Raw genomic sequence first — 24,357 nt, 5'->3', positions numbered from 1 at the left:
AGGGACCACTGAGCCGCCACATCAGTCATCACTATTATTAACGTTAACCTTTACTACACACACTTTTATTTTGGATAAAAGCATTTGCTAAATGAATAAATATAAATGGTCCCCTTAGCCTTGGTGATATCAGCTGAACAGGAAAGTCATTACAGAGGTCGTGCGAGTTATATTTAGCAGAAAAACATGTTTTTGCACTGATAAATTACACACAATGAGACCAAAAAAACAAGTAAATATGGTCTATTATGATTTAATGTTAACTTACAGCAGAGAGAAAGAAAACCATACAGCTGAGGGAGAAGCCGCTGGTATAACCAAGGTAACCTGAAAAAGTAAATATAGCACGTCAATACATCGTGACAGTGGCATTGTCCTTTAACGCGCTGCTTACGTTCGTACACGACTCATTACTCACGACTACGTGCTTAAAAATAAAGACAATCAAGTTTTCATTCATCTCAAAGAGCTTATTTTGTCTAACCGACAAAAATACTCATGTTCAACTCATGACAAGGCCAGCCTGATGAAAATCGTGCCCAAAAAGTAAATATGCTCTGTATGGTTTACTGGCAAATAAATGTTTTATTCAACACCTAATGTTTTCTAACTTTAAATGAGGACAGAATGTGCGGTGGCCGAACCGATGCTCTGTAATACGAGCGGTATGTTAAACTGGGTCACGAGTTGATCTGGGGGTGATGAGGTGATTGAAAGAGACGGATGAAGAAAAATGATGGACTTACCCAGCTGTTTCATTAAAGCCAATGGCAGGATAACACCCATAGTCACAAGTACCACCAGGTAGTTGCCATTAAGATACCATTCACTAGAGAAAGAGAGAGAGAGATGTGAGATAATGTGTGACATGCATTGCCAGATTTTCTGTTATACTATATTATATTGCAATCATTTAAAACAATTTATTGCAATATACAATCATACTGTGAAATGAATGCAATCATTTTTGGTGATAGTACAATTGTTTACATGATTATCTCACAATGAAGTGCAGTTTGTAGTTTTACATCTCTTTTGGCTGGTTGTAATGTGAAGCGTATTTACTTTTAAAGATCACCAGGCCATGCTGGTATCACAAAAGTAAATTGAGCAATAAACCAAAACAGCAGTAAAAATGATAGCTTATAGTACAGAAATCCAACCGTAGGGCTGCTCGATTATGGGCAAAATTATAATCACGGTTATTTAAAGGGGGCATTTCACAAGACTTTTTTAGATGTTAAATAAATCTTTCGTGTCCCCAGAGTACGCATGTGAAGTTTTAGCTCAAAATATCATATATATAATTTATTATAGCATGTTAAAATTGCCAATTTGTAGGTGTGAGCAAAAATGTGCCGTTTTGGTTGTGTCCTTTAAAATGCGAATGAGTTGATCTCTGCACTAAAGGGCGTGGTTGAATAGTGCAGATTAAGGAGTGGTATTATCCCCTTCTGACATCACAAGGGGAGCCAAATTTGAATGGCCTATTTTTCACAGAATGGTTTATCAAAAAGAAAGTTACTGAGTTGTTGTTTTTTTTGTACATTTTCTAGGTTAACTCATTCCCCACACGCCTTTTTTTGAAAATGCATTTTTCATAAAAAAATGTTACAAAATGCCTTCCAAAATTTTTTAAACATACAAATATATCAAATGAAAGAACAGACCTTCTGCTTTCAAACAAACAAAACTGGAAAAAAATTAATCCTATCTATATTTTTTTTCTCTGCTTAAAACTCTTAAATATGGGTATTTTCTTTAAAAAAATTTTTTTTTAGAAAAAGCTGAAATAATTGCATTTTTGTGAAGAATTTTTGTTAGAGATCAGATTCAGAGCGATAATCAAAACATGCACAGAGTTTAAAATTAGTAAATAACTTTTTTGCTTTCGTTTTTTATCAATTGGGTACGTGCGCCATCTAGTGGGTAATCACGGTATTACAGATTAACATTAAAATACAATAAAGTTTTTTATGCAAATGTTTTCTCTGAATTGACGAGATAACTCATCTATGGCAAGAAAAGAGTTAATAGAAGCACCAGGGACCCAAATATAGCACTTAACCTTAAAAAAGGTCAGATTTTTATGGTATGTCCTCTTTAATACGATTACTCAATGACTTTGAGAACATGCATTTTTTAATCTTTCTATTAAGTGTGCATTGCAAAGTGTGTGGCGTCTTAAAAACACATCGGTCCAGCAATTTATATTTTAATTGCACAATAATTGTAGTACCTCAATTTTGTAATTATCAAAAATTTAAAATCAAAAACCATTAATTGAACAACCCTATCCAACCATATAATTTATTCATAATGCAATGCATGCTGAGAACCCCAGTGGCAGAAAATTACAAATAATACCCTGGACCAAAAAACCAGTCATATAGGTTGATTTTTTTTAAGCTGAATAAGCACTGATCTATGATTTGTTAGGATAGGACAATATTTGGAGCAAAAAATCTAAATATTGAGAAAATCGCCTTTAAATGAAGTCGTTAGCAACACACATTACTAATGATAAATAAATTTTTTATTTATTTATGGTAGGAAACACAAAATTTATCCACGTAACATGATCTTTACTTAATATAATGATTTTTGGCATTAAAAAATGTTAATGTATTGTTGGCTATTGCTACAAATATACCTGTGTAACTTATACGTTTTTGTGGTCAAGGGTCACATATTATTGTAACGCAAAGAAAAAAGGGATGTTTCATTGTACAAAGTTGTATAACTATAATGGTAACAATTGCTGTGAGATTATAGCAACAGGAACCCAGAAATATACTACCCAGACCAATTTAAAGATCTTTAGTTATGTTGCCTCAGAAAACATTCACACAACTCCTCACAAGTCTCCCATCCAATACGCAGACGTCTGTGACTCGTATGATTTATGAGCTGGTACTTTGTGTTTCCCGTGACCGCCAGGGACATCGAGCAACTAATATCGTGTCGAGCTGTAACATGTCATACTAACCGATACCCTGCCCCAATACAAGGTGTGCAATATGAAAGGACCTTGTTTGAGAAATCACTATTTTCAGACCCTCACACCGCACCTCCCTCCTCGTCCCTAATCTCCAGACACCGACAGGGAGGGGTGGCATGCCCAAGCTTTGCCTACTAAATGTAGGTCACTGTATGTGGGAACATCATTCATGCATTTTACAAGACATCATGTCATTACAACAACAGAGACGGTCCAGAAATAGACACATGTATTATTGTATGCATGTTATTATTTTACTGGGTTGGTTGTTGACAGATGTAGGTTTAAAGGTGCATTGTGTAACTTTTAACAGGATCTTGTAGCAGAAATGCAATATCATTTCCATAACTATATTATCAGTGGTGTATAAAGACCTTACATAATGAACTCTATTGTTTTTATTACCTTTGAATGAGCCGTTTTTATCTACATACACCGCGGGTCGCCGTGAAAGTCGACGCAACGTTTCTACAGTAGCCCTAAATGATCAAATCGTTTTACAGAGCGAGTTTCTTCCCCATGTTGTCTCAAATGACAACATGCTTGTCCCGTGCCAGCTAACGTAGCTTCTCATTGCGTTTCGAAATCGAGATTCAATTCGCAAACTCACCACTAGATGCCACTAAAAACCTGTACACTCTCTGAAAAACTGAAGAAAATGCTAAAAGTTTTGCAACTTTCCCTTATTCATAAACAGCTATCTATCTTTTCTACAGTATGTTTAACATATTTTATAAGCAGACAAAAGGGTAAAGACTTAAAATATGTTATCATGTAACACAATGCTAAGTGTCAAAGCATTTAAACCATGCATCTTAAAGTTGCTGGAAACAAGCTCGTGACATCAGCTACGTTAAGCATTAGCATGATTGTTGTTTAAAGCAGCTGTCACGCGCAAGGACAGAGGTGTGGTGGGAAAGACAGCACATCAGCCAATCGGCACCAGCACTCATATTAGCCGACCAATCGCAGTTAAAAACTTCCACAACACCTCCCCTTGCTGTCACGTAGACATGTCGGAGCTTTGGCCCTGATAGCTTGACGTTATTTGCTGTCGAAGGTTGTCAGCTGATAATGACCATGCACATGTCCAGACCAATGGACAGAAGCATGCCGGATAAAAGTATTCCCAGTATTTTGCACTGATATTCACATGACTTACCCTGAGTCGGGATCTGCTCTCAAAAACGCCTGCAGGACCAGCGGGAATTCGGACTTGACAATATAACAGTAACTGGACATGGCTGTAGAAATATATAAAGAAATAAACTAAGAAAACATTGATGACAAATTTGCAGACCCTGTTAAATTTGCAATAATACCAAAGGACATATCAAATGCATTGTTTCTTGTTTAAAAAAGTCAGACATTTTATTTCACACCTTTGCATTTTTTGCATTGCAAACTTATTACAATTAAGCGCATCTATTAAATCTCATTTGTATTAGCATAATAAAAAAATGTATATTATAAATAGACTTAATTTTTTATATATTTATAATAATATAATTATAATTTTTTATATATATACATATATATACATATATATATATACATCTAATATATACATCTATATACATATACATATATATACATATATATTTATATATATACATATATATATATACATATATATATATACATATATACATATATATATACATATATATATATATATATATATATATATATACATATATATATATATATATATACATATATATATATATATATATATATACATACATATATATATATATATATATATATATATATATATACAATATATATATATATATATATATATATATATATATATATATATATATATATATATATATATATATATATATACATATATATATATATATATATACATATATATATATATATATATACATATATATATATATATATATATACATATATATATATATATATATATATATATATATATATATATATATATATATACATACATACATACATATATATACATATTACACATATATATATATATTACACATATATATATAATATATATATATATATATATATATATATATATATATATATATATATAATAACATTTTTAATTTTCACATACAAGTCACATCTGGTTTTCCTCACCTCCGATGTTTTGAAGTGTAATCGCGATTCCAGCCGCCATCTTCCCTGTGATTCCAAAGGCCCTAAATCCCAACTGTTCGTATGAGCGGATACCTGGAAAATCAGTGCCATTAAAACATTAAGAGACAAATCTCACAACTGAAGCCAAGTTTTCATAAATCAGCTGAGCATGCAACACAAAAGAGCTCACCCACAATACCGGAGCACTTCAACAGAAGATGTATAGAGTAACAGGAGAGACCAGCGACAGCTGTGAGGAGAAACCTGAAGATCAACAACAAACAACAACACCATCGTCATCATCACTTTATATTTAAAACCATCCTGCAGAAATACACAAATACTGTGCTTAACTATTTTAATAGACCAAGCATAACATTCACAATTAAAGGGAACTTTTAAAGATGTCAAATAAAACTTTGGTGTCCCCAGAGTACGTATGTAAAGTTTTAGCTCAAAAAAAAAAAAAAAAACATATATAATTTATTATAACATGTTAAAATTGCCACTTTGTAGGTGTGAGCAAAAATGTGCCGTTTTTGGGTGTGTCATTTAACATGCAAATGAGTGCACTAAATGGCAGTGCTGTGGTTGGATAGTACAGATTAAGGGGCGGTATTATCCCCTTCTGACATCACAAGGGGAGCCAAATTTCAATGAGCTATTTTTTACATGCTTGCAGAGAATGGTTTACCAAACTAAGTTACTGGGTTGACCTTTTTCACATTTTCTAGGTTGAAAGAAGCACTGGGAACCCAATTATAGCATGAAATACATGAAAAAAGTCAGATTTTCAGGATATGTCCTGTTTAAAGCTTGTTTTACCATTTAAGAATGCATGTAAATAACCGTATTGTGTATTTGAATAAAAAATAATAAAGCGCTTGACTTTAGAGATGCACCTATATATCGGCCAATAATCGGTATCTGCCCATTAAAGGGGACAGAGAATGAAAAACAATTTTTACCTTGTCTTTGCTGAATAATGGTAGTCTACCCGCATTCACAAACATACAAAAACTGTTAGACATGCTAAACATCTCAGTCTCATAGAAATTCCTCTTTTAGAAATGTCAGCCAGAAAACGGCCCAATCTGAAAAACTGATGCTTATGACATCACAGGCATCTAACTGCCCCTCCACTTTAAAATAATTGGCTACATTTTTAGAGTGGCAGCAAAGTCAACCAATCAGTAATGAGATTGCAAGTTAAGCCAGTAGGGGGAGCCAAATAGGTGAAAAACCACTTGTTTAAAATCCCCCTCCCTAATATAGCTATCTGAGAGAAGTTTTTAGGAAGCTTCTAAGGCATTACAGACCCAAACAAAAACATTTTTGTCTACATGTCACATCACAGAACAAGGATAAATATCCCGTTCAATCATTCTATATCACCTTTAAAGCAATTTTTAATACTTTTGGTTATTGGCTGAAAGTTTAAAGGTGAGGTTCCACGGTATTTCATGCATTCTGACTTATAAACACAGTTATAGAGTTGTTTTCTCATGCTAAAAGTGAGTTGGATGTGTTACAGAGTATTTCTGTGCAAAATGCACTTCGCCAGGGTTCGTACAAGTTTCGGAAAGTTTTTTTTTATTACGAATCCATATTATATGAACATTTAGGGGCGGTTTCCCAGACCAGGATTAGCTTAATCCAGGATTAGGCCTTAGTTTAATTAGGAAATATAACTAGTTTTAACAAACATGCCTTACTAAAAACATTACCTGTGTGCATTTTGAGGTAAAACAAACGGCACTGATGTATTTTAAGATATGTCAGTGCAAGTTGTTTTCAGTTTGGAGAGCTCTTAAAAGTGTTTAAATCAAGGACTAGTCTAATCCCTGTCCGGGAAACCGGCCCTATGTCAGTGTTGAATAAAGTGTTGCATAACTCGTGACTCGCTCCTCCCGCAGCTCGTAACTCCTCCTTCCAAAGTTTTTTGTGCGTTATCGGAAATAATCTGTAAAGCTGATCTGTCTTTTACAAATCTGACAAAACTAAAGACTCTTCTGAGATATGAAGGATATAATACTACTCTATAGATACTCCAGATTAAGATCAGATACGCAGAAACATTTTGTGTTATGGGAGCTTTAAAAAACAGCCAATAGTCATGGCCGATATATCCTGTCAATCAAAAGAGAACAGAAAAATGCAATAAATTTAAGAAACATCACTAGTTTAATGTTCAATATTAAGGGTCATTATAAGAATGAATAACATTCAGAAAATTATATCTTCAGAATTTTGTTTATGCAAGTAAATATACACACCAAACTATCGGTTTCGGCAGATATCAGTCTGAAATATCGCCAATTGCTGAAATAACAACACATGTTGCAGACTCTGACATATACATGTGCGTCAATTTAAACTCGTCATGTCTCCCGCTCAGATCATTTCCTCAAAGTAATCAGGACAAAAGCGGGTGAAAGTGGACAAAAGAGATTAAAATACCAGGTATAAACATGAATGCCCACTTGTGATCTGATTGACCAAAACGCATCTTAATACCAGGTGTAAACGGCCTCTAGGTCAACAGTTCACATGGGTCATCTGACAAAAGATCTGGATGTGAAATTTTGCAAACACTGACAACGACACATCTGCTTAAAGGCTTTGGGCGTTTAGCTACATAATGGTGATCCCATCTTTTGGTTCGGTCTAATAAGCCACTTGACCCCAGGTGGTGGACGATCTCTGAAATGAGTGACAAGTGTGTGATAAATGACAAGCAATTCACAACGGGCATGAAAGAAGCTCTGGATTGACTGTATTTAAATAAGATGACGTGCCAGCTGCTCAGTGATTTAGGATTAAGGATGAGAAGTGATCTCTTTGTATTCAACACATCTAAGTGTGATGAGAATTTGCATTGTAAATGTGTGAGGAGGAGATCGTCAAGTGTCATTAACACAAATGTCTTCTTTTGTTCATTTGCTTGCTTTTTAATTATTTTCTTTCCATGGCCTATATATGTATATAACTAGGAAAGTAGGCTGCACTACTAGACTATCTTTGGAGAAAATAGTTAAGGACTCTGAAGTAATCCGAGCTGTAGTATTTAATTCCCTGTGACCTGAGCGAGTAGTCCAGGAGCCCCAGACTTCTGTTCGCTCTCCCCAAGACAGGAAACCAAATATGACAACTATATTTGGACGGGGGACGGACTGAACTTCAAGAGAAGGATGTGTTCGGAGAACTGAGGGGGCGTGGTCTGTTCGGGTTGGGGCCATAAATAAGCGAGATGGGTGGAGCCAACAAGTGGAAAGTTTTATGAGGAGTGAAGTAAACATTAAACAGGTGCCCTGATGCTATTGTAGACACAAACTTACATACTAGACGTTCTTCCTATAGTCTTTGACAAATGTTATTCATGACACAAACCATTTCTAAAGTTCAAGTTAGATGCTTGGAAACTATCTGCAAGAGGTACCTGTATGAAATAAGGTTTTCCTTACATTTATAAGGTTCTTCGGATAAAAATGGTCTCTTTAATGCCTAGATATAAATCTAATGAAATGTAAACCAATGTTGTACTAAGTAGGGCTGCATAATGATTAGACGTGGGCCAGTATGAGATTTTGGCGGTATAATAACCTTAAGCAAAAATACCACGGTTTCACAGTATTGCGGTTTTGCCATTGCAACACTAAAATGTGTTATTTTCAGACGTATACAAACAACAACTTTTTAACTGGACATAATACATTTTATTTTTAAGCAACAAACAACATGTATGCTAGGTGAAAATAAAAGCCTTTAAATTATATTTTTTTTTACTTATACCTTGCAAACGGTATTAGAGAAAATGTTAGTGGTTTTGAAACCTCAACTGTTTAAAACCTCTGTATACCTTGAAACCGGCTCATACCGGATAATGATTAATCGCAACTAATCGTATGCAGAATCAAAGTTTTTGTTTACATCATATATGCGTGTGTACTATGTATAATAATTATGTATATCTAAATACACACACGTGCATAAATATTTACATGTGTATATACATTTTTATATTTATATATAATTTATATTATAAATAAATATAAATAATTATATATAATTATAAATATATATAATAAATATTTTAAAAAAATTTAAAATGACACATAATGTGTGTGTGTGTGTGTGTGTGTGTGTGTGTGTGTGTGTGTGTGTGTGTGTGTGTGTGTGTGTGTGTATTTATATATACATAATTATTATACACTGTACACAAACATATATGATATCAATAAAAAAAATGTATTCTGCAAACGATTAGTTGATTAATTGTTATGCAAACGATTAATCGTTATGCAGCCCTAGTCCTAACTTTATATTCACACGAGGTATAGGCGGTAACGTTTGAAGGAGGGTGTGTCTAAAGCATGGCCAACAGCCAGTCACAGTGGCCGCATGGTCTTGCATAAATGTAATTGGCTGGCTCTGCACTAGGTTATTGCATAAGGCGATCTGATTGGCTAATGCACGCGTTGGTGCTTGAAAAGTTAAGAAATGTTCAACTTCTGCCATGAGCAACCGAAGTGACGTGTCGTAGGCCGATCCACAATTCATTTCGGCAATGCATGACATCACCCATTACAAGTAAATGAGAAGCGCTAACGCTTACGCCCGGCGTGATTCTACCGTTAGCAACTTATGTACTTGCATGTAAAAAACTATGTAAACGTAGACCTTCAAAAAGGTTAGGAAGGTTTTTACTTACAAGAAGAGCAGAATGCCAGTATTGGCCATGGCGTACGCCAATCCCAAAATCCCACTGCCCATAATGGCATTTCCCAAATTGAAGACTGACATGCCAAAGGAGGTCTTCCCTTCAAACTAAAAGAAAATGAGATCCATGAGCAACCAAAATAAAAGATTAAATAAAAGTGTCTATGTGCTATTAATAATCTGATAATAAAGCAGATTTGTGTACCCCAGGCCTGATTTTGCTCTAGCGGTCCCTTGAAACATTATTATAAACGCAACGCATACTTACGTCTGTGAAGCGCGGCTTCTTGCTTGCACCGCTGGGAATAAACTCGACGTTCTCAGCCAGCAGACCATCAGGATCCTCAAATCTATTAGAAAGACGGTTATGGATACTTAAATGAAGTTGAAAATGATCTTGCAGGTGGCATCAACTCATTTGAACTAACTAACTTTAGTTAGTAATGCCATTGGTTTTCGGTTATTGACATACCTGCTGTTTTGAGTATCATTTCTGAAAGTTGATAGACAGTGGGTATGGGTCAATCACCGAGCAAAAAAACAACAAGGTAACACATGCACTTAAACATAGCAATACATTAACACTTCATGCCAAAAATACATTAATATGCATACTGACATTACTCATTTTAAATGGGTAAATAGAGATATTATACAATCACACGTTACAAATAAAGTAATGTTAAAAGATCACACATATAAAAGTTTTTATCAAATGGGTTATGACCCAAAACCGGCTCACAGGTCTGATTAGCATTAGTTAACAATGCTGATGCTGCAAATAATACAACACAATTTAGATTAAAGGGATACTCCAAAATTACTCCATGATTTACTCACCCTCGAGCAATCCGAGATACATCCATCATCTTTCAGACGAACACATTTGGTGCTTTTCCAATCTTATAATGAAAGAAAACAGGGATTAGGGACTGCAAAACCCCAAAAAGTGCATCCATCTTTCCCAGAGGTAATCCACAAGGCTCCGAGGGGTTAATAAAGGTCTTCTGCGCATAATCAGTGCGATTTTGTTAGAAAAATGTGCATATTTTAAACTTTATAAACTATAAAAACTAGCTTCCCATAAATGAGGAAAGCAGCTGCGCAATGTACCCATGCCAACCTACGCTCATTACGCTAAACCTTGTGAGTCCAAGATGGCGTCATTACCGGAAGCTAGTTATTACAGTCTATAAAGGTTGAAATCTGGATATGTTTCTTACAAAATCGCATTGATTAACCGCAAAAGACCTTTATTAACCCCTTGGAGCCGTGTGGATTACTTCTGTGAGGGATGAATGCACATTTTTTGGCTTCGAAGTCAGAAGTTGTTCCCTGATCCCCGTTCTCATAAGCTTGGAAAAGCAAGGACATAATAAAATAACTCCAAATGTGTTCGTCTGAAAGATGATGAACGTGTATCTCGCATTACTTGAGGGTGACTACATCATGGGGTAATTTTGATATTTGGCTGGAGTATCGCTTTAAAGTATCGCAGTTAGAATAGCACAATTAAAAGAGTTAACAATTTTACATCTTTTGTTGTTCATTCTTTCAAACTTTATAACATGGTGCAAATAACTGGGTAATATGGCTAATGCTGTTTAAGAACGATGAAAATAAGCTACCACATTTTGCAACTGTGTTGTTGCCACTCAAATACAATATATATATATATATAATATCATATAATCAAATACATCCATACAAAGCCAGTTCAAAACCGCTGGTTTAAGTGTCCTGTGCATTCAAACCTAAATGAGCTAAATAATGAATGTGATGAAGAAATACTTACTGGTCTTCCTCCATCATAGTCTTCATCGGCACATACATTTCCTCTCCCAGTTCATGATCTATTCCGTTGGGAAGGATGTTCGTTTCTGACCTTGAAGGTTCCATGATGGATATCTCAGTTCTGTGTGTTGTAACCAGACCTCCAATAACAAATGTCTGAAAAAGAGAAAGATTTAGGAGAATAACTATAACTGTGTTTCTTAACAGTGCTTTTTATATGCTGTAAAGGTGCGATCAAGTTGAAACTCGACCATGCTTCAGTGATGGTATCGCGTGTCAATAAACTTTGAATTGTCCACCACGGTATTTACATAGCAAATACCAAGGTCCATATGGAGATGTTTAAGGGTGTGAATAATGCATTCCTGATTCATCCTCAAATCATTATTTACCTGACTCACATAAATCACTCAAATCAAACCTCTGAAGGTCAAGAAATGTCCCTACGTAAAAATTCAACTCAAGAAAAGTGATTTAGCAACTGGACTTCTGATCTTTAACCAAGACCTTATATTAAATGTTAAATAAAAGTGTTACCGTATCACTTACATGTTATACATACTGAGGTTTTGTTCAATTATGACTTTATGAGTTATAACCCATCAGGCATTGTAAACCGTAGCCCTGTGGTATCCAAGGGACAATGGGGTCTGAATTTCAATATGAGTCAGGGAGTCCTGTGGCAGTAAATGAAAGGCACACGTTTCTGGCAACGCTAACAGCTCTAAATGTCGTGTCACCCAGTGAAGAAACCGGTTTTGCCATCTAAAGGTTTATAAAGATGTGTTTGTGCTGATTAATTTAGCTTGGAGTCTGGGAGGTACTTGCAAGTTGAATACAGAATTCACAGGCCATTTAGTCTTTTTGCCAGACATGGAAAAGCCATTTCAGACCGTCAGACAATGTGGGAAAAGATTCAGTGAATGAGATGGGGAGAATACATTCGCTACGGACTGGCCGCTCACACAAAACACAAGCACTAAGCGTGCATCAACATTTTTTAAAAGCAATGCAGGTTGGTCTGTAGAGATGAATGAGAGCAGGTGAAGGTTAATCTAGTGTTACTGACTACTTCATGAGTTGATGGAAACTAGACGTCTCAAATCACTAACTTCAATAGTATATATATAGTAGGCAAAATTATTCTGCATAATGAATACGGCATGCTTAAAAACTAGGGTTGCAACAACTAATAGATAAAATCTAATTTTATTATCCATTAGTTGGCCCGTGACGTGACATGCCGTTTTGGACAGTGGACATGTTTATTTTGTTAATAATGAAATAATATGCTCATCAAGTTGAAAATTAAAATGAGTTATTAATTTCCTCACCAGCACATCCCTAAAAATTACATTATGTTTTGTTTATTTATATTTTGACATTTAAAGTTGTTTTAAAAACTGCACAAAAGGCTTAAATATCAAAATAAAAAATATTATATTAGTAAAACTCTTTTGCACTTTTAAAAGTACACTCCTAGCCTTATTGAGCTATAAGTGAAAAATCTAAATTGGTCGACATTTAAGTTTTTATCAGATTAGTCGATTAATTAAAAATAATTATCCAATCAATCAATTATGAAAATAATTGTAAGTTTTAGCCCTACTTAAAAATAGGGCTATACGATAATTGGGGAAATAAGTTTTATGATAATGCTTTAAGTTTGTAAAATCAAATAAAAACCTTTTTTATTAAAATATATACATATATACATATGTTTCTGGGAAAAAAGCATGACTGTTTGCCTCACCAGTCTCTGCTTTCTGCATCAACCCAAAACTTTGGCTATATGTAAAGTTCTGAAGTATGCACATTTGCGATAAACCAATAATTTCAATATATCCTGCAAGCCTACTTAAAGAGACACTCCACTTTAAAAAAAAGGCTTGTTTACCACGTTTAACACTTTAATACTTCAACTGCTTCATTGAGATATCTCAGTATTATTCATATGGACATTTTCTATCTCGTACAACAAAAGCTGAAAAGATGCCACATTCAAAAAGTGAATAAAACAAAAAGACTGGCTCTTAGGTACCATTACTCATGATTAAAGGTACCTGACAGTTTTAGTTCCTTACCCATAAACAACCATGCAGGTCCATGAAAACATAGCTATACTATACGCATACCATAACATACTGTTTAATGGTGAATATGAATAAGTAGGTTCTTTTATTAATTCAGTACATATTGTCACAGTATATGATTTTGGACACGGGAAGCAACTAAAGTGTAAAGCGCAATATTAAGAACATCTGTTTGATTCTCTCTGCAGGTGTTTCACACAATCTGTGTCCTTGAATGTTCATGCAACAGTTTAGTGCATTATCAACAGCTTTGTACTCACTTTCACAGGAGCAGGTGATCATCTACAACCCACAAACAATTCATCGTCTTCAAAGCATTTAGATCTCACTATCCTACAATCTAAGCTGGCTCTCTGTTTAAAGGCACATAATTTTTCAAGTCAAATGCTTATTTCTCACATCAGTGCAAATGCTTTGTGGTCTGGATCTTTATTTACACTGCAGACGGTTGACCTGGTCACTTTGTTCCATGTTGCTCCAAAACATTTGGGCTCTGGATGCAAATAGCAGAGGACGGACAACCTACGATCGGATTGGTTGGCACGCTCCGTCCCAGAAGTCCGTGCCTGCTAGTGTGGTATGGCTGGCACTTTAGCCGACCTGACCATGTTTAGATGTTCCCTTTAGTACAGCAGTGTAAATATGACTCAGCTCTGGACTATTTTGAGGTTAAGCACGTTTACGCCAGAATCATGATTTTTTACTTGATTACAAACCGAGCAATACAAAATATGTATAAGAGAAATAAAATATTTTAAAAATGAGGTAACCACAGTTAGTCATTTGATACTTTGATGTGACCACGCACAATCTATATGATTAAATGGACCGTGGACATCTTTAAGATCGATCACGATATACAGGTTTCCCACACCTTAGTTAACTTCAAATTCAAGGAGTAAATGTGGGGACATATTTCAAGTGAGAGCAAGGTTACATCGTGTTACCTTTTAAGATACATTGTTACAGTTCCCTTTCGAGGGAACTCGCGCTGCGTCACTACGGTGACACTTTGGAGACGCATCCAGGGGTAAGTGCGTCTGAATGTGTATATCAAATTCAACCAACGATGAGGCGTAATGACAAAGACAGGGTGACGAGGGAGTCAGGAAGTATATCACTATCTGAAATATCGCCAAAGACGGCGTTACAGGGACGCAGGAAGTATGGCAAGGGAGGTGCAGCGTCTCGTTCCCTTCTCAGGGAACAACAGTTACAGTTCTTAACATACACACGGAATAATATCGATTTTTTTTTTCAGAAAACTTCTCGCATAAAATAGATTCAAGCACTTTCAATGACCTGTATCTATGTATGTATATTTTCAAAAACTACCCAGGGCCTTGACTTTTTTCCCCCAGATTCACAAACTTTCTAGGATTTCAAGGACCCGTGGGAACCCTGGATATAAATATGTCCATCATTTTACAACAATGTCCTGTATGAAGATCCTGGCAATACATTCTCATCATCTGACACTTGTTTCAAAAGCCTTGTGATGGTAAAAAGACGGACCTTTTATGCATTACATTGTACCGATATCACTGTTGTACCCTAGTATTTTTATAGTATACAGTCTCATATTGGAACAAATCTTGATATTACCCACATTAAATGCTGATTTAATTAACTAGTGCTGATATTAAAATAAACAACAACATAGTTTATAGGAGACCTCTCTTGCAGCTCATCACCACATGAAGACCTCTGGACCTGCGGGATCACACAGCAGGATTTTTCTCATTTAAACCAGACAAACCTTGTGGCCTTCACAATCCTATCCTCATCCCTGGCCTTGAATGTCAGGTCAGTGATCTCTTATCTGTCCAGACAAATCCAGAAACATCTAACTCAGTGGACAAAGTTTGAGGAACAGTATCTGGTGTACAGGTTAGTTTACTGTAAATCATTGTTTACTCACGTTCAGTCAACGCAGCTTTTCATTGGTTCAGCCAATTTCACAACGATGAAGTTCACAGAAAAACATTTCTGACGTGTGTCTCCACATGCTGACATGTTCAATGAACTAACAAGTGAACTATTGATTAGTTGTTCCGGCACATTTGCGTTCAAAGTGACCAAACAATTACTTATCATCTTTTCCTGAACTGACGTTACAACATTTCACAATCATTCAAATTTCTTGCTTTATGTTTCTATAACACACGTTACCTTGCCGATTAACTAGGCTTTAATTTTTACCCTGATCTCTCGTACCCAGACTGTCCCAAAAGGCCATCTGGCACACTAACACACTCACACTACACCATTGCAAAACAATGATTTCTATAAAATTATTTTGTCATTCTGAATTTGACAACACAAACTGCAACTTTTGATATTTAGAGGTTCAATGCTTTCTTTCGAAAAACATCTATACTAGCAAATAATACCATTAGATTATTACATTTTTAACATTGTAATTCTGTGGATTGGCATAAGTACTTAGAAGCATGTATGAATACGGTAATCATTTTGTACCATTGTATGCATCAAAGGTACAATCTGACATCATCATTGTACCACGGTATTGCATTTCAAGAGGGTGAAAGGATGCGTGACATATTGAAGAGTATTATTTGTAGACATCTCTGTCAGCTTTACAAGCCACTGCAATCTAAACTACACATAGGGGAGAGATCAGAGCCAATTGTATCTTACTCTTGTAAATATTTCTTAAAGGCAGGTTTGTGATTAAATTCCAGTTTGTATAGGCACAAACCTTAAAGTCTTGGCTACAAAAGCTACTAAAGGTTTCCATCAGTGCTGCACAGTGAAAAGATACAGATCATTAAACACAGTGAACTTGTGTTGACCACACTATGAGCAAGACATTATAGGATGTCACAGCGGTTGCTACCTCATGTTTATATACAATATATAGATACAATATATCATGGTTACAGAACTCACGGCTCTTTGCTAAAGATATTAATTGTATATAAAAGATGTTTGTTTTCATCTACAAAGCAAACAAACCAAAATCATTTCAACACTCATTAACATTTATCTTCTATTGAAATGCTATCTTCAGTCATTAAATGGTTAAATTACAAAAAAAGCTCATAAATACATATTTTTTTGAAAAATGGAAGTAATGCATATTTTTGAGTAAGGAACATTAACAATTGGAGACAACCTTAGGTTGCAATAACAATATTAGCTAAACTATTAGCTTAATAAAATGATTTAAAGTTTTTATTTAGAGGCATTGATACATCCTACATACATTGAACATCCTACGTGGATGTTGGTATAACCTTTTGCATGTGATATCAAATTTATAAATATACTTTTTAAATACAATTAAAATGTGTTTGATAAAATTAGCATTTTTTTGTAGTTTATAATATTGGTTTTACCACCTCACACAGAAAAGTGTACAAGCGTACCCATTACATTAAAGTAGCTTTTTTCAGTATTTGAGAGAAATTTCTCATCTTTCAGCCATAAAGACCACCTGGTGTTCACTGGATGATGTGATATCATGTTTACTATTTACACTTCTTAACTTCTTACACTTCCTTTAATCTTTTTAATTCTTATTGGGGTGGTTTCCCAGACAGGGCTTATCCAAGTCCCAGACTAAAATGCATTTTTGAGAAGCCATAATTAAAAAAATATCTTGCACTGACACACATCTTAACATATATCAGTAACATTGTTAAGATGCACACAGTAATGTTTTTTGTAGGGATGCACCGAATCCAGATTTTTTGGGTTTGGCCGAATTTCGAATCCTACTCGCATCCTTATTCCATTAACACAGTAAAACACATTAATGAAGTAAACAACGTCCAGTGTATTTTTCATTCTATTTAATTTTAACTGTAAAAAAAAGTATAAGCAAAATAATGCCAGGATGACAAATGGGAAAAACTATTTTGACCATTATCATAAGCCTATGCATAATGAAAGCGATGCGGTGCGACTAGGGCTGCACGATTCAAGCTAAAATGTGAATCCCGATTTTTTCAATGGGAATTGAGATCCGGATTCTCTCACCCGATTCTCTTTATTTTAACAAAAACATTTATTATGCACTTAACTAAAAAATGTGCTACAGGACTTTCAGTTATAATAACGTTTCTTAAAAGTCTCTTTTTCTTATTTTAGACCCCTTAAAATTTAGAATTATTTAAAATTTGTTAGCTGTTAAATTGCACCTGTGCTTTTTGTACTATCAAACTGGCCAACCTTAAAACTTTAAAAACACTAACGTTAAACCTTTAAAAGACTAAAAGATCAACATTTTGAGGCATCAGAGAGAAACGCAGACATGTAACAATGTTCCCCTCGTGCGAAAAACCCTTTCTAATGGGGAACGCAAAGAGGCCGTTTCTCAATGTGAAGGCTGCAGCCTCTCTGGAGGTCGCATTTCTAAACTGCGCATCATAAAGACTGTCTAATTTCAGAATATTAACAATTAACGTTATAAAGATGACTAATATTTTTAGTTAATAATAAATTGTTGAAGTATGTTAATGACTTGCGAATGTAATGCTCCGTTAACTCAAATGAACCAGGCTTGATGACGTATACAGCCTGCATGCGACCTCCTGAGGTTGCAGCCTTCCGATTTAGAAACGTCCGGAGCCTGAGGTAAATAATTTCCTTGCCTTTTTTCGAAACCAATGTTGTTGCATCTTCACTTTCTCCGTCGCCACCAGGATTTTCCACAGTGACACTCGTTTATCCTCTCTTTTTTGTGAAAATTGCCGCTCCAGATCCACCAAGTAAACGACTGTGTTTAGGTCTGCCGCCTTGTTATACGTCACGCGAGTGACAGCGGAACACCGCAAATGAGATGAGAGAGAGGAGAGAAACGATCGGGTCTGATTGGTGAATGAATAGGGTTTGGTTTTACCCTGTATGAGTGTGTGTTAGCAAGTTTGACTGATATTCTTGGGTTGTTGTAATGTAAATACGTGAACACTTGAACGCAGAAACTGAATACAGGGAAATACTGTAAATGCAAGTGAATCGCCATCATTTAAAATGAAGATCGCCTATATGTATGAATCGAGATCGTGATTCTTTTTCGATTAATCGTGCAGCCCTAGGTGCGACACACTCGTTTTTCCAGGTGCGTCCGCGAAATGTGAACTGCCCCTAAGGCTCACCGAAAGTAAAAGCTTATCTCCACGTCAGCACCCGATGTGTGTAATCAAAGGCCGCGTGACGTCGACCAGCGTAGCACAAGCCTGGGGTTCGGTTCGATGGAAAAAAAAACTAGGATTCGGCCGAACTCGAACCCCGTCAAAAGCCCAGTATTCGGCCGAATCCGAATCCTGGATTCGGTGCATCCCTAGTTTTTTGTGAGGTATGTTTGTAAAAACTACTTAAATGACCTTATATACCTAAGCCCTAGTCCTGAATTAATCTAAACCCTGTCTGGGAAACAGCCCTGTTAAATTTGTATAGTGTAGTATTTAATATATGGTATTTTGTGTTACTGGATTGCATTAGTCTGCCTGGCAACAACCAACCGCGTCCTTTAATTTTTAATTAAAACCTAGGATTTTTTTCAGTGTTTTTCTCCTAGAGTTTTTATTAACACCTTGGAAGACAGCTGACATTAGATTAACTTAAAAATGTGTTCTAGACCGGCCATTCCCAAACTGTGGTCCGCGGACCACTAGTGGTCCGTGAGGGTACTGCAGGTGGTCTGTGAAAAGGCAAAATAAGAATATGTATATTTTAATATACAAACTCGTTCATATTTTGGGCGAACGTGTACTGCTGCCTAATAAACGTTACTGTGAACTCATTCATTCTGGTGCCTGTGAACGGCTTGCTCTCTCAGTTTAACGTCGTTCAATAGGGTGCCAGATTTGTATATTCTTCCAGGCGAAAACCCGACTAAAACACACTGTAAACAGGCCTTAATGTGTAGCGGAAAAAACACCCAATCTGGCAACACCGCCACCACTCGGTGTTCACCAGTCACGCTGCATACGTCATCAAAACAACACAGACGCTGTTGAAATTCCTGCCGCGCAACTCAAATAGTTTAACATTAAATAACATCATATTTATCCTAAATCGTTAAGGATTAACATAGGATGCTAACGCATTTCCCGGATCTTGAAATAGACTTTGACTAAGCTCACGCTATTTAACGTGCACGTGTGGTGTGCAATACCTGCGAGTTGTCATACACGCAATGCCTCGCAGCGCTCACCCGGGGTGCGACCCCCACCCGACTAGCCTTCTTAAGGTATGTGTAAGCAAATACAAAAATTAAAAGACAGTCAATGCTAATGTAAACCCTGGTTGGATAAGGATTTAAAGTTGGACATAAAGATGGAATCTGACGCATTTAGCTTCAGTGTTAAAACTGATCAAATAATTGCTGTCTGTGCTGTGGTGGTTCTATATGGGCTATAATGGCAATCATTTAAAAAAAAATAATATGGGAAAAAAATAACTATAAATTAGTTCATTTTTGGAACTGTGAACTAGTTTAACATTTTCAAATATGAACTATGAACTGAACTAGTTCATTTTAAAATTTGTGAACTGTGAACTAAACTAGTTCATGTAGAAAGTGAACTGTCCCAACACTAAGAATATGTATATAAATAATTATGATATAAGGTTAAGAAACCTGTTGTACTGATGTGATGACCAGTTATAGTTTTAGTGCTAGTAAGACTATTTAGATGTGCAGATTAATTCAGGACTTTGTGTGGACATATTTTATTATTATAAAATATTATTAGTAATATAAGGTGGTCCGCGAAAATTCTTGATTACAAATAGTGGTCCACACACACAAAAAGTTTGAAAACCCCTGTTCTAGACGGTTCACACGCGTGTTGTCGCGTTTACGCGACTGAACTGAAGTGAACCTCCGGTCTGTATTTATTTATTGGTCTAAACTGATTGTCGAAACACATTGTCAAAAATAAAATGTTTTGGTTTGCTAAAGATGGATGGATCGCCGCAGTGCAGAGAGGTAGTATACATTGTATACATTAATTTTACACAATAACGTTAGCTCAATGTAAAAGTTAATACGTGTTATATATAATATATAAGCAAAGTTATTTTACTTGTCATTTATTTCCCTTGTTATCAGAAATAAAAGGGCTCTGTTGTTATTGATTCTATGTGAAAGTCTACCGGAAGTTGTGTTTAGTCCACCATACGTTACATTATTACTCCGCTCACTAGTATGGTTTAATCTTAGCCACTGTACTTCTGATATCCTCTGATTTTTCTGTGGGGTTTGTACCTTTTGCATATCGTTAACATGTACTAATACACACTTACACTAAAGGAAATGTAAAAACGTGAATCGGACAATAGGTGCTCTTTAATTATTCCCAACCACTACTAATATTTGTGAAATTTATTTATAAGGTTTCGCACATAAAATAATGGGCAAAGTATCTTAATTTGAATTTTTCATAATTTAAAGACCATTTAAGCAGTTGCCTTAAACTGCTCATTTGTATGGACAGTTGCCTCGACTGAAGATTGAGACCAAAACTAAAAATTGTATTTATTATAAAAAATACTGAAAATGTATTCAAACTAAAAAAGTTTTATAGAATAAAGTGACACTTTAGATCATAAATGTATCAAGTTATTTTTATAGTAGGCTATATAATTCCCCCAGACACAAAAATATGCATGTCACGTCACTGACCCAAACATCAATAATAATCTAATGATCATGAGAACAACACAATGCGCCCTCACACTCTTCAATGAAACAAGCAATCTCTCAAATTACTTAAACAACTAATTATTAAGGTAGATGCTCAAACAAAACACGATGTAAAGTAGATATAACCCCATAAAATCAATTATAGGATTTTTTCCACATGCACATACAGCCTATTTATATACAAAGGCGATCGTTACTGTGTCCAAAACGTGCCCACATATATCAGCTTCCACTAAAAGTATGTCCCTTATGCTATTCATCTCTCTTTTATATAAATACGTAAATAAGACATAGCACTTTCCATATGAGCATTTGAACAAATACATCGATCATAAATTGCCAATAAAATAATAATTTCTCACCGGTGCACGAGCAGGCACGCGTTACTGTATCCACTGATGTTCACGATGGGAAACTGTAACGTTAAGTTTGTAACTTTCCGCGTGTTTTGGTCTTTTACGCTTCTTCGGTTTTCTACTCGCGTCGTTTGTTTGCACACAATGGAGACAATGCGTTTTTCCTCACACTGGTTCCGAACAACTGGTTTGAGGGTAAAGTGAACTGAACTGGTAAAGGGGTCTATGGCTGAGCCGTGGGGGTTGTTTAGGTCCCGCCCTCGAAACGGCCCTTCCAATGACTGCCGTGTTTTGTCTGATGTAACGCCTCTCTCTGAGACGAGGCCACGCCCACTCCATGCTGAGTTCAAGAGTATGACGTTTTGCTAACTTCATAGGTAAATGATGAAGACAAAATTGTAGTAGACTGTAATGTTACTTTTAAAAAGCAAAATATGTTGTGTTCACAACACTGTGTTCGCGGAACAAAGGTCAAAGGTTTGATTTATGTGTAACCTCTTGGTCACTTTGTATAAAAGTGTTTGCCAAATGTATAAATGAAAACGTGAGGAGAGAATTAACGAGTTATAGGTGTAGATACAGTGTGATTTATGTATACGTCACAATATTTTGACATGAATAAAAATTAATACAAATCAATATTTTACTATGAACAAACTTGATAATATGGACAGATAATAAAGGTATTCTTGTTATGATTTTTTGTGTATTAATGTAGACATGATGATTTTGTGTTGTTGTTTTTTAATTAAATTAAACTATAGTTGTTACATAATGCACATTTTTAGGTTTCATGCCCAAACTAAGTCGCAGTGACAATATTTTTGTGATATCTATTGACATGTATTTTAATGTAATGTCATCTGTCCAATTCATCTTTAGTACTGTTTATTTTATTATTCTTTTTTTGCCAATGAAATATATAAAAGACAAGAGTAGGGAACCAGAATGTGAGTTTGTAACCAAAAGCAAATTTGTATAGGCAACTGAATTTTTTTCAATATGTATACTATAAACACACTAACAACAGTTATGGTTTTCAAAAGGCACCTATTTCATTTCTAAAAAAAATATTTTGTGTATTTAGTGTAATACAATGTGTTTGCTTGGTTTATAGTTAAAAAACACATTATTTTCCACATACCGTACATTTTCATAGCTCCAGATTTCACTCTCTTCCTGAAATGCACAGATTTTTTCCAAAACTCATTGATCTGAAAGCGTTGTGTCCCTGATTGGCCAGCTAATCTGTACGTTGTGACCAGTGGCTGCCAATGATGTATTTTGAGGGCGCTCGAAGCAAAGTTCGTCACAACATGTCATGTGTGGTTTCTTATTTCAAAAAATGTGTTTTGCGCATCAAGAGAACCTATGTGCATCACGTGATACTTGCATAATCTTATGCGTAATCAGAGTTTAGTGTTAAGGGAGTGTCTTGCGTGTATTTTGTGAACGTGAGCGTCTCTTTTATCATAAACGGTTTTGACGCGTGTGCAGCAAGCACTTATTTTGACAAAACATGTGATGCACATGATGCCACAAACACATATTTTGAAATGCAAGCAACACACGATACGCCGAACACTTAGCGCCCCTCGGATGAGCAGTCACGAGCCGCCACTGGTTGTGACACTCCTTAGCATGTTTAAAAGTTTCGGTCACAATGCAATACTGACAGAAGTTAACTTACAGGCTGCATTTTAGAAGCGGGAGGAACCGTCGCGTTCAGGTAAATAACAAGCCCAGAAAGTAAACTGCTGCCTACAAACTGTGTGTTAGTTGTAGTCCAAGAAAAGAGATTTACGTTGAAGAGATAACTCGCGTCATTGTTTACTTTGAGATTTGTAGCTTTTGCATATATGTACTAATACACACTTACACACCAAAGGAAATGTAAAACCGTGAATCGGACAATAGGTGCTCTTTAATATTACGGTTATTATCAATACCGATATATTGTGACACCCCTAATTTAGAGCTATGCCTACTACTGATTTTTAACAACTGTTTAACAATACAGGACATTGTATTGGAAGAACTACTTGCATTTAACAGATGTCCAGTGTCCTGTTGTCTGTATGTGTGTGAGTGTCTGGGGTCGGCAGGGGTTAGGTGGATATACTTCATCCACTGCAGCTGTTTAACAACACTCCATCTATTTAAACCATGGAATGCTGTCCAGGATTTAAATAGACGGAGGACATGAACGCCAGAAGTGTGTCGACTGATCCACATACACATGTTGTAAAGTCATTTACCTGTTCATTATAAGAAAAAATATCTTCAAAAGTAAATCAAAGTGGGCGTTTACAAGATGACATTTTCAAATACAAACTTTTTTATATATTTTTCCCAATCATTTTCATAACAATGGTTTTGGAGGCTTGAAAGAGCTTTCTGAAAGTTTTTAAATGCAAGTTTTTAAAGGTACATTATGTAACTTTTAGAAGGATCTCTCTTGACAGAAATGCAATATAATATACATAACTATATATTGAACTGTATTGTCTTTATTACCATAGAAGAGCCGTTTCTATCTAAATACACCACGGGTCTCCTTACACGTTTGTACAGTAACCCTAAACT

At 35.5% G+C, this 24,357-nt stretch overlaps 1 protein-coding gene across 5 annotated transcripts in view; it reads right to left on the bottom strand.

Moving 5' to 3' along the window:
- Nucleotides 1–23,860, bottom strand: part of slc38a3b (solute carrier family 38 member 3b) — a 30,870-nt gene extending 7,010 nt beyond the window's left edge. Inside the window, exons 1-10 of one of the 5 annotated variants that reach the window (XM_065279569.2) lie at nucleotides 23,818–23,860; nucleotides 11,646–11,800; nucleotides 10,323–10,343; nucleotides 10,119–10,200; nucleotides 9,843–9,958; nucleotides 5,322–5,395; nucleotides 5,132–5,224; nucleotides 4,164–4,245; nucleotides 747–829; nucleotides 269–327 (exon numbers count right to left, since the gene is read on the bottom strand). In XM_065279569.2, coding sequence (XP_065135641.2) covers nucleotides 269–327; nucleotides 747–829; nucleotides 4,164–4,245; nucleotides 5,132–5,224; nucleotides 5,322–5,395; nucleotides 9,843–9,958; nucleotides 10,119–10,200; nucleotides 10,323–10,343; nucleotides 11,646–11,749 — 714 coding nt within the window. In that variant the 5' untranslated portion in view covers nucleotides 11,750–11,800; nucleotides 23,818–23,860. Of the gene's footprint in view, nucleotides 1–268; nucleotides 328–746; nucleotides 830–4,163; nucleotides 4,246–5,131; nucleotides 5,225–5,321; nucleotides 5,396–9,842; nucleotides 9,959–10,118; nucleotides 10,201–10,322; nucleotides 10,344–10,690; nucleotides 10,753–11,645; nucleotides 11,801–13,997; nucleotides 14,195–21,777; nucleotides 21,993–23,817 lie in introns of those variants that run through there. The other 4 variants (XM_065279567.2, XM_065279568.2, XM_073815241.1 and 1 more) reach the window with 4 other exon arrangements.
- Between the last annotated feature and the right edge of the window lie 497 nt (nucleotides 23,861–24,357).

The sequence above is a fragment of the Paramisgurnus dabryanus genome, chromosome 7 (genome assembly GCF_030506205.2).
Source record: "Paramisgurnus dabryanus chromosome 7, PD_genome_1.1, whole genome shotgun sequence".
Lineage (NCBI taxonomy): Eukaryota > Metazoa > Chordata > Actinopteri > Cypriniformes > Cobitidae > Paramisgurnus > Paramisgurnus dabryanus.
This window is presented reverse-complemented; position numbering and strand designations above follow the sequence as displayed.